Source organism: Ilyonectria robusta, assembly GCF_021365365.1.
Source record: "Ilyonectria robusta strain PMI_751 chromosome Unknown BGZ61scaffold_80, whole genome shotgun sequence".
NCBI classification, from domain to species: Eukaryota; Fungi; Ascomycota; class Sordariomycetes; order Hypocreales; family Nectriaceae; genus Ilyonectria; species Ilyonectria robusta.
In genome coordinates, this window is record NW_025764514.1 from 59,363 (window position 1) to 70,555 (window position 11,193).

Below are 11,193 nucleotides of genomic sequence, written 5' to 3' on the forward strand. Positions count from 1 at the left end.
AAGTGCGGAAGTGCTTGAGTCCAGATCGGAACTGTCTGTATATGATTAACGGACGAATCTTGACATTTTCCAGCCTGCGTCGCTCTCACCCCTTCTATATGTCCCCAAATAGTCATGCAGCAAACCAGGCTCAACTAACATGTCAAATATCCCTTCGTTAAAGGGAGAAGTCGGGTATACATCAAGCCGTCACGTTATTATTTCTTCCAATACGAGATTTGATGTATTTTGTTGCATCTAGCAGATGGAAATGATCATATGTGTGAGAAGCTCTTGATTTCTTCCTATCTAATGAGGGTTTTTGGGTCAGTCTTATAGACGAAGAAAACGATGATGACCTCAGATGACCTCAGACAGCCGAGACGCTCCGGATGCCTCGGGGTCTTTGGCTTTATCTAGTTATTGACCCGAATGAAGGAAAAACTAGGCCGCTGACGAGGCAGGTGGCGATGGACGCCTATGATGATGAAGGAAAAGCTTCACTTCCGCAATAGCCGTTGAAATCCGATATCCCGATATGTGACATATTTGCATGAATGTGAAATCCGAAGGTATGCCAGCATTCAGGTTTCCGTTGGCAGAGATCGACCTGAACTCCTGAATTGAGCCACTTCGGTCATGGCATTGAGTTGTCTCGCTGAGCCAGAGGTTCTTGCAAACTGGCTCACTGAACCAGGCCATTGCCTCCATCAGTTGTCCTTAACACTTCCTCTTCCTCTGTTATTTGTTCTATATACTATGCCCAACCTTGTGCATCGATACACCTCTGAGATCTAGCTGCCTGTTAAGGATGTGCTTGAGTGCTGGAACAATCTCCTCCGGCGACTGTGTTGGCTTCTCTGCTTAGTTGTAGCTCGGTCTTACTTTCCCAGTATATTAATTTTAATCGAGGGTTTGATGCAGCTGCGATACCTTATAAAGGCATAATATATCCTATAGCAGCTAAGATACCCTTGTGATGGTATACAGCAGACTTTGCCAGATTCCTCCACTATGATATGCCGAGGCACTTAGCAAAGTCTAGAAGGTTCTGCCGGGACATGACGTAACTTACGGCCCACTGCACTAAGCAAAGCGGGCCTGTAGCACTGGTTACCCTCCTTTACCGCGAGCCTTTGTAGTGGTGGCGTTCCGTCCCTAATCCGCAAAGGTAAATCGACTAGTGCAACGGACGCAACGACAGTCTAGGGCAGGTTTCCATGACAAGGGGCTGGTGCTGATGGAGGTGAACCCTTAAACAGCTCTGCCCTACGATTGGTTTTACTTCTGTTGATGCTTTCCATTAACCTTCAGCCCATTTCTAGTGCATTGACTTCCAGGGGTTGTTATTAGTGTCAAGATAAAAGTTCTTATTTCTCTCAGCTGCCCGTATTTCATATTTCTCGAGATCATCATCGCTCACTCCTCAAGACGTCTTCCATCTGCCCTTCAACATGGGCTATGTGGACGACTCCTCGGTCGATGGCCCCATCGCTCCTGCAATGGTATCCTTCATCGCCCTATACAACGTCATTGAGCTCAATGTCATCATATTTTTCATATTTAAGCGGAAAAGCGGTCTTTACTTCTGGAGCTTCTTCTTTGCTACCTAGGGCATATTTTTCCATACTATCTTACAACCAAAGCTTGGGATTCAGAGGATCCCGGGTGAGAGGGGGGCTGACATAAATATTCAGTTGCTTTCTCCATTTTCTATCGGACAAGACGATTAACGTAATTTGTCAATCAAGTGGTCCTGTTGCCGTTGTTCTTTTCCGGGGGGAAGCCCCACTTTACCGGGTCAACGTTGTAGCGGTCCGGCAGGGTCTTATCTTATCAAAGGTGTGGAGATGATGACAGGGGTTTGGTAACATAAACTGATCCTGATTGGCTCGCGGAGAATTGACAGGGATACCGTCCGTCCCACGGCCTGACAGGGATAGACTTAGACTTATCCTGTACATCCATGTTGTTGACTTGAATGAAGCATAAAAAGCTTGTTGAAGACATTAAAATATTTAATTTAATTTCATCAAATCAAATAGACTTTTCTCCATCGATGCATATACTTTTTATTTCGCGTATCGTTGTGGCTGATTTTTGGTTGATTTCATTGTGTTATTTTATCCTTTCGCGACACACGTCCCAACCCGCAACCCGAAGCCCAACTTTGATCCCACATTGCAAGTGTTATCGGCTGGCTGCTCGCGGCGGCTGTCATCAATACAGATGAAGCTATTGTCATCATACGCATTGACTGCCTGGCTAGAGAGCTGTTGGGAATCCATGAGAATGCACAGAATGAGTTGTATGGTGAATTGGGCGGGGTTGATTTCGCTGGTGCTTGGAGTCACTCCATGTACCTCGGCCTTGGCGGGGGTCATATGGGGCGCGGTATGTAAGTTAGGTGTTGCCTTACGACGCTCAAAGGGATAGTGTCACACGGGTCATTATGAGAGTCAACCGAGCCTAGCCGAGGGTGATAGTCAAGAACAGCTTCAACCCCACTTGATCAACCTGATCAACTAGGAATTCCAAGGAAGCCTAGAAAATGACGATATCAACGATGAAAAAGCTGACGAAGCTTGCCACAGCTGACAAATGCATATATTTAACAGAGCCCTCAGAGGAGCTATCCAACATAGCCCTGAAAGGCATAAAGAGCCTGCCTTTGAACCCTTAGATAGCAAGAAATCAAGAGCTTTCCCCTATGACTTCCTTTGCAACCTGCTAGTGAATGTGACATATAGCTGCTCACTTCGCCGCGCTCGTGTGTAGCGCCCGTTTCAGCCTGCTCTCCAGCGGCTGATACGGCTCGTTCGCCTCTTCTCGCGCCATATCGTTGATCCAGCGCTCATTTGGCTGAATAATTCTTCCTTTGGACAATTCAGACGCCAGGTACAGCCACGAGAGCAAGTTACCTACTGTGCTCACTTCGTCGCTGACGTTCGTGGACGCATACTCGCTCATACGATCGTAGAGCTTTTGGTCAGTCCAGAGTTGGAACAGATGCTCAGCTACAGCATCTGTATCGCTCACATCCACGAGGAACCCGTTCTTGCCGTGCTGGATCTGCAGTGGGATTCCACCGGCCAGCGTCGCAATCACGGGTTTGCCCTTATGCAGAGCCTCCGACACCTTGACCTCAAAACCCTCACGGGTTGAGAGCTGCAAGGCAATTTTCGCCTTGGACAGTAGTGCGTTGAGCATCTGATCACTGGGACCGATGCGCATGATGCAGATGAAGTGCTTGAGGTGCTTGAGATGCTGGTCGACATACTCAAGGGCGGTGTCGTAGACAATGGTGCCGTCTGGGTCATCAACTGACCCGTGTCCGCAGATGAGCAGTTTGGGAGGTCTCTTGTCGGGAAGGGAATGACAGAGGAGCTTGTGGAACTTTTCGTATGAGACGAGCACGTCACATATTCCTTTGGAAGGGTCAAACCGCGCAATGTGGGCGATGTATTCCTCTAGGGTTGAGTGAAAGGTTAGAGCGACTTATAAAAGGCATTAAGATTAGAATCTCAGACGTCCTTACCTTCTGGGAACTGAATTGTGGGCATATACTGCTCTCGACATTGGGAATTGAAGATTCGCCCATAGTAGGAGATACTCCAGTCACTCATAGGTTTGTTCAATCCATCTAACCTAATAATCGGTAAGTTGGGAATCATAAAAGTGCTCAGGGTGCATCTCACCAGTCAGTTGACGCAGGCATATATCCAACCGTCGATGTAGGCACGTTCTTTGGCACAAACGCACGCACAGGGTGGCTGATGAAGACATCCGCTTGCTTGATGGACTCCCACAAAAGTTCCCAAGCCTCAGCCTGTGGAGTGCCCGGCGTGGCGACGAGATCGCTTCTAATCTGGATATGACTTCGGTAAATAACCGGTCTGTCCGGCGTATGCTTTTTTATCAGAGGGATCAAGAATGGCAACTGCGGGTCATCTATGATGATTACGTCGGCGCCACCCTCGACAGGATGAACCAAGGGACCATTTTTCTGGAACCAGGGGAATACTGGCAAGTGAGGAAGTGACGGGGCATACTTTTCCAACCACTCAGGAGCTGGCGGTCCGGCTCGCTTGAGCCAGAAGCGGTCTGCATTCTCATGGACCCAATCGCGGACAATATCCCTTTCTTCTGGTGTGAAACGCGTGCCCGGGGGGGCTACACCTTGGAGTATATTGTGGTTGTTCTTGGTGATGCGGAAGACGCCAGGCCTGGGTTTCGGGACATACCTGCACAGTAATGAAATCAACAGTGCATGGCATAATATAAGCTCGCTGCAAACGAGCGAACCTGGAGGCGAATTTACCATTCCAAATCCACTCCGAGTACCTTTGCAAACCGGACAAGGGCATGGCGCATCAAGGCAACACCGCCACCCTGCGGGGTCGCACTGAAGAAGGCTATCTTCACTCGCTGTTTCTTGAGGTCATTGGCAAACTTGTTGACTGCGGACCAGGTTGCCGGCCCCACCGTCTTCTCGTAGTCCAAGAGTCTCGTCAACTTGACATGGAACGCAGCGTCAACTTCAACAACGCCTTTGCTGCCAATCTCTAGGACCGGGGCTTGGCTGGGACCAAAGAATCTACAGCCAGTAAGAAAAGAGCAGTTACTAAATTTCAGAAGCCGAGGGATGCTACTACTTGCCTTATACACTTCCTTGCCATCGACTCAGCCTGTTCGTCCAGCGATTTGAATGGCAATGTCTCATCGTTTGAACCCCAACTACTCTTCTCCTCCACCTTCCGAAGTACAATGGGTATGATGTCCAGCTCAAGCCAAAGGCGAGCACACAAATCAGGACACCGTTCAGCCAAGTCAGCCGACATGGCCAAGCCGATGAACTTCTCGGCATGGTCTTGTTGATATTCTCTCGCTGTCACGATGATATGATCCGTGATCGCGGGCCAATCTGGACGCAGGTTGCCGGAGGAGATATCATGCTGCGCGTAGTCTAGCATGTATGAGCTATCACGAACAGCGACAGCGAGTGTGACTCCCCTATTGGCGAAGTGGTAATTAACAGCAATGCCGGCGTATATGGCCTGTTAGAGTAAGTCAGAGCGATGCTCGTCCTAATTTGTGGTTTCAACAGTGCCAATGGGACAGCGACATACGTGGAATGGTGGCCCGTCCCAGGTGTACTTTCCCAGGTCGCTCTTCAGCTGGCGTATCTGGTATGCAGACGGCCGCCGCTGGAAGTCTTCGCGATTGACAGGAGGAGCTGCGACCGCTGTCTGGTCGTTCACGCTCTGATCACTGGGGTCCATGCTTGAATGATGTAGCGGGCGATAACTCTTAGGTGCATAACAAAGGTCGTTTTCACGGTACGTATACTCATAGAGGGTTGGACTTTGTCAAGATATAGTAAAATATCCGGCAATTTTCTCTTCCAATCTTCCAATTATTGACTTTCTCATCTTACCATATGATTGGCTTAACCTCTTTCGTGGCAAAATTGATGATAACTATGATGTAAGCCTGAATAGTGAACTGACGCCTCTGCAGTAGCATATGATGGGAGCCAAGGTCTCCCAGAAGTTGAAGCTTTAATGGCGAACAAACGTCCTCAACAGTCAACCTGGGGATTGGGGCGCGAGGGAACCCTCAGTGAACATGTGAATGCCATTGGCGCCACATCTACGGAGTAGTGGCATGACAGGCAGGTGACACGATAGTGGCGTAATATAGCAGTGGGGTGACATAGCAGTGGGGTGATATGGCAGGGGGTGACATAGCAGTGGGGTGACATGGCAGGAGGTGATATCACAGTTGCTCATCCTCCCTTGTTAAAATACTGTCAGATTGCGTATATGAATATAGATGCACATGCAGTTACCACTTATAGTGGTGCACTACGTTTTTGGCCTGACGGTGTAATCTAACAAATACTATAATGCCATTCCACCTTGGTTGCAAGGTAAAATGTGTAGGGTAAGTGAAGCTGATATCCCCACCCACGGGCAGCAATTTTCAGAGCTTGCGTCACAACATTAGTGACTGCTGTTTGTTTCCTTGCCAGCCTTCAGAAGCGCGAGGCCAGCTTTTGTTCTATTGCCCCTTATATCTACGGCCAAAAAACATAGCATACGGTGGCTGACTGATTTCAATCTCCGCTGCATTCGAGCTGAATGCTGCTCCTTGATGAAATGGGCTGGGGAAGTATGCACACCAACAACCGCTCTTCAAAGTTTAGACATTACGACATCAACTCTAAATGAGCAACCACACAAATTAGTAGAGGCCACGATTGTGTACTCCATGATGGATGGGTGGTGTATCTAACGCCTGAGCGCTACCATAGCTGAGCAAGAGAAAAGAGACGCTAAAGAGTATATTCAAGCAAGAGGGATGTGATCGTGGGAATCCTAATGGTCACGCACATACGGAAGGCCATATCAAAAGTCTTTGCCTACGCTAAAAACACTACTAGGGGGGTCTCGACATTTCACTACAGCTCAACCCCCCCGTTTGTCTCTGACAGGGGGGGTACGTCGACTAGCCAATTTCAGATACATTGATTTATACCAAAAGTTCGGTGTGAGCAATGTATTTTAATATCGGATAAATGGAAATTTTTAAAAATTTGGAGAAGGTGATGGATCCGTTACGGTCAATTCGATCTATCAAATAGGGATTAATGCAGTGATGATGATGTTGATTGTTGCTTGATCTGGTCATCCGGATCGGCCGGAAGAGGGGTTATCATACCCCCCTTCTGACTAAGGTCAGGATATCAATCTATCAGAGGTTTCGTAATACAGGGTCTCAATCCAACATATAGCTATAGCAGTCACACGCCATGTACACGCCCAGCTACCCAAATACACATCGTGACAATAGCGACACAGCCGCTTTAGCTAGCTGTTGGATTGACCCCTCGTGTGGTGACATCAGACCCGAATTTACGGATACATAAACCTCTGATACACCGATATCCTAGCCTGAGTTAGATAACTAGAAAACCTCTCTTGAGAAAAGAGGGAGCCGGAGGCATCCCTGATTAATACAATGATTATCTTTAAGCTCTATATTATAGTAATTTCCATTAGCTTAATTAGTAATTATCTTAGTTTCTTAGTAATTGCGTTTATAACTGGAGAGAAAAAGTAGGCATGTCATAGTTCTGCTAGTTGTAACTGCCTGGTCCCAACCTAGACTGTGACATCCAGGCTTAGCTTGTAATAATTATAGCTGCTTAATTCTAACTTAAGCTATAATAACTAGGATCCTCTAAGAGCTCAGAATTAATAGGCTTATTATTAGCTAGTTAAAGCTATAATTACTAATTAAGAAACATCTAAGCAGCTGTTATTAGACCACTATTATTAAGGTAATTTCTAGGATAGAAAAGGGCCTTGTAACGGTCTCAAGGTAGTGTATTGCAACTAGCTAGGCCACTCTACAGAGTATACTAAACTTAAGGAAAGAAGAAGAAGAGAAAGAGAGTAGAGGAGGTCTATCCATAAATATACTCGTCATGGTGGCTTAAAGGTAAAAGTGGGCCACGAAAGGCTGAGGGTTCCCGAGGCCACCTACGGGCACAGCCCGTTACAGCCTTAACCCATTAGTTATCTTTAAAGGCAAAAACTTATAACAGCAGTAGTTTTCTAAGGAAATGGACTTTCTAACCAGTTAGGCATTAACATCATCTTCTAAAGGCTAGACCTCTGATCTAATTGGACTTGAATAGCCAAAAGAGGTCTTTATTCCAGGCTTAAAGACGGAAAACTTCAATGAAAAGCGGCTTCTTATTCTTAATAGCCACCGGTCACACGCAACGCCTGATTTTATGCGTGTTTATATTAAAAACAAGATCCAATTAGTCTATTTACTACCATATACAAGCCATGTTCTTCAGCCTCTTGATATATCAGTCTTTGGGCCACTTAAGGCTGCATACCGAGCTGCGCTAACCCTAGCCAATCCCCTCATTAAGACCAGCCCCACAAGGAAAGAAGTCTTCCCAAAGTGCTATTTTGAGGCAAGGATTACCGCCTTAACAGTAGCTAATGCAAAAGCTGGCTAGAAGGGGTCAGGATTGTGGCCATTTAACGTCAACAAGCCACTGGACAGCTGATTCGTCATTGACGACCCTGGCCAGACTATTACAGTTGAAACAGGCAATCTCACATCACCAAAGACGAATCAAAGGTCTAGAAACATTGAATTTGCAACTCCTAGTCGGGATAAGCGCGCCATCCAGAGGGTGAGAATGAGATTTGATTGCGGAGGTGAAGTCGATTAACAGAAATAAAACCTCGCAAACGCCACTCTGAAAGACGGTATGTTTTTATCTCTAATGAAGCATCTTTTCTATGCCGCGAGAATTGTTATTATCACCGTCTTTCTCAGTGTTATCAGCTTTAAGTTGAGTGATATCGGATTCTCTTTCTTTGTTTTTCGGTCGAGTACGATAAAAAATCTCATCTAAAAAAAACGGGTTTTTTTCTAAGATTTATTCCTCCTCTTAGAATTTAGACTCGGGTTACATCTGCGGAAGACGCATTCGGTGGCGAATCCTCCCTCCATCATCGCAGTTTCACTAAGCTTGAAAAGATAAAATGAGACGATGTCATTTCTCCTCTAACAAGCTATTAGCAATAGCATTAATATCTCATTCAAATATCCATATGGCAGAGCTAGCTCTATCATCGCTGTCGTCTGGCCCTAATAATAGCTTCGTCGGTTGCGTCAGAGGAGCCTTCATCCCCCTTATTAACGCCAATCCTCAATTGGGAATGTGGCAAGCTGCCGGCACCGCCATCGCCCAAGCTCCCAATCTCACCGAACTTCGTGATGCCGAGTCTGGCGGTGAAAACATCGCCTTCAACGCGCAGGGTCATTCTGTTCGTTTTGCCGTACGCGATCCGGACGGCGAATTAACGCTGGTCCGGTCCAACACCCGTCGGCCGACATTGACGACGCCTAATTTTGATTCTACGCCAGGCGAGGAGCCCGTCCTCTTCGCCGATGTGGATGAATCCACCCGGGAAGTTGCTGCGTCGTCGAGTGAGCATCATCCGCATTCCCATTGGAATCTGCGCGAGGAGCATCGCCATCTGCGACAGCGGTGTCGCAGCTTTTATGAGAAACACAAGGGTGACGTCAAGGAAAAATGGGGTCCAACCATTCTCAACGGCCTGAAAGCTTTTTGGAAGTTTTTTTAAGACGCCGGCTGGATTTGTTATTACTCTCTATTGTTTGAACATTGTTGTATGCCATCTCTATCAATATTATCAAGTGCACCTTACTAACGTGACTATAGGCATGGGGTGTAAGTTACCAGTATCTCACACCGAATGGTCCCCAGTCTTTCATCATGATCCACGCCAACATCATAGAATTATCTAATCCAAGCATATTCTAACCTGTGCCTAGGCAATGCTATTCTTCCTACTCCTCAAAGCTGCTCCGGCCATGAACCATCCCAGCGCAGATGACGACAATTCGCCCGGCAAGAAATGGCTCGAAATCGACAGCCAGATCCTCAATGCCTTATTCTGCGTAACAGCCTTCGGCCTAGCACCTTGGCGCTTCCGTGATCTTTACCTCTTCTTTCGCGCTGTTCATTGCAAGGATCGCCCGGCCATGCTGAAACTTGCCGATCAGAACAAGTCCTGGTTCCGCCCACCAGCTTGGGCAACTGAGGATTCGACTGAAGCGTCGGAGACGACGAGTGCTGGTATCGTCCGCTCCGCCACATTCACTGGGGAGACTGCCCCTCCAACGCCCGTCTGGGAACTGGGCTTTCCTATCTGGATGATGGTTTGAACACCTTTCTCCAGGTCGCCCTTTATTACTTCATATGCAGCTACAATCGATTTAACAGACCTGTGAGTTACTGCAGTTATGGTAAATCCGCCCCTATTTTTAAACGCAATTAACTGACTCGGATAAACTAGACATGGGCTACCGGTACGTTCATCGGCCTAGGCTGTGGCGTCAGCATATTTGCAGGACTAATGTCCTAGTGGGAGGGGCGCAAGGTCAAGAAGATTGAAGGACCCGAGGTAAAGGTTTTCCAGACAGAGGCATAAAAAAGTGTGGCAGGGAAGACGACTGAGCTCATGCATGTTGCACACCCAAGATCAAGGCTTTTCAAGCCTGAATTAGTAAATAGCTTTATTGACGTTGTGAAAGGAAGCTTTGATAATCGAATATCAGCAGGCTTCCTTTCTTCAGGAGATAGGAAGCCTGTATTATTCGCTTTTGGGCTAAAAAATAATTTGACTAATATTTACAAAGTCATCCTGGAGCCTTGTTCCTTCAGACCGCTCTGTCTATCCACGTTTACGTTTCTTAGCCCGGAATCTGAAGGTTGGGGGAGGCTTAAATACAAATACCTACCACATAAAGGCCACGGCATTGCGTCGATTCCCATTTCGAGTTAATCTCCGAAGTATGGACGGGCTGATGCCAGGCGGGCTGAGTGACACATCAAAAAGTCTGTGCCACTGCATGGGTATCCTTGTCGACGAAGACGAAGACGGCGCCGGGGCCGCCGGGGCTTATACCGGTTGTGAGTATTCGGGGATTTCACCCACGGGAGAACTAGCCCTCTGACAAGAAGATGGCCGCGCCCAAGCTATGGGGTGCCACAAACACTCCCGAGCTTCAAAGGGTAAGGGAGCGAGACTCGGAGGGTATCGATAGTGCCATATACTCACACTAGTGGGCAATGCCCCACCAATGACTGGGGACATAGAACGTGCATCCTACATTCACCTGCTCGGTCTACGATGTCGCGTCATGAATCCGTCCACGGCGCCCTATGTCTGAAATCACAGTAACACAAAATGGTCGTGACAAGCTTAGAGAGCAACACAGACTGCGACTCCAACCAATTCAATGCCTTTGCCTGTTGATGCGATAAGGGTCGCTCGTCACGTAAGTGAGGGTATCATCAAGATGTGTAAAGAAGGTTGATTGAGCTATCTTGTGGTTGAGGGCTCGGGACCGTAAGGGTCTGTCAGACGGAGGGATCCGGTCCAGCGGATGACTAAGGAAGCGGGGGTCTCGGAGACCGTAACTGAGGGAAATCCCTCGCCGGTCAAGATGATCAACAACACAGAAAATCCATCAGTCATAACGACGTTATTAACGTCGTAATTATCATCAATTCAATCAACCTATTTTGGCCTCATCTGATCGTACATTTCGCTGTGCCAAAGGCCCCCAACTCAGACCGTCAGACCCCAC

The 11,193-nt window shown here is 47.5% G+C and overlaps 2 protein-coding genes across 2 annotated transcripts; one reads left to right on the forward strand and one right to left on the reverse strand.

Moving 5' to 3' along the window:
- Positions 1-2,733: 2,733 nt before the first annotated feature.
- On the reverse strand, positions 2,734-5,646 carry BGZ61DRAFT_576492 (trehalose synthase; the record flags this gene model as incomplete). Its single annotated transcript, XM_046256222.1, has 6 exons — positions 5,109-5,646; positions 4,648-5,036; positions 4,301-4,576; positions 3,678-4,223; positions 3,518-3,627; positions 2,734-3,449 (listed from the first exon to the last, which is right to left on the reverse strand). The coding sequence occupies exons 1-6, from the start codon at positions 5,259-5,261 to the stop codon at positions 2,734-2,736; spliced, it is 2,190 nt and encodes a 729-aa protein (XP_046093735.1). The 5' UTR covers positions 5,262-5,646.
- A 2,978-nt stretch (positions 5,647-8,624) lies between these two features.
- BGZ61DRAFT_541922 (uncharacterized protein) lies at positions 8,625-10,031 on the forward strand (the record flags this gene model as incomplete). The annotated part of the gene is made up of 4 exons (XM_046255108.1): positions 8,625-9,098; positions 9,260-9,268; positions 9,373-9,759; positions 9,966-10,031. 4 exons carry the CDS (start codon positions 8,625-8,627, stop codon positions 10,029-10,031), a joined length of 936 nt encoding a protein of 311 aa, XP_046093736.1.
- Positions 10,032-11,193: the final 1,162 nt, after the last annotated feature.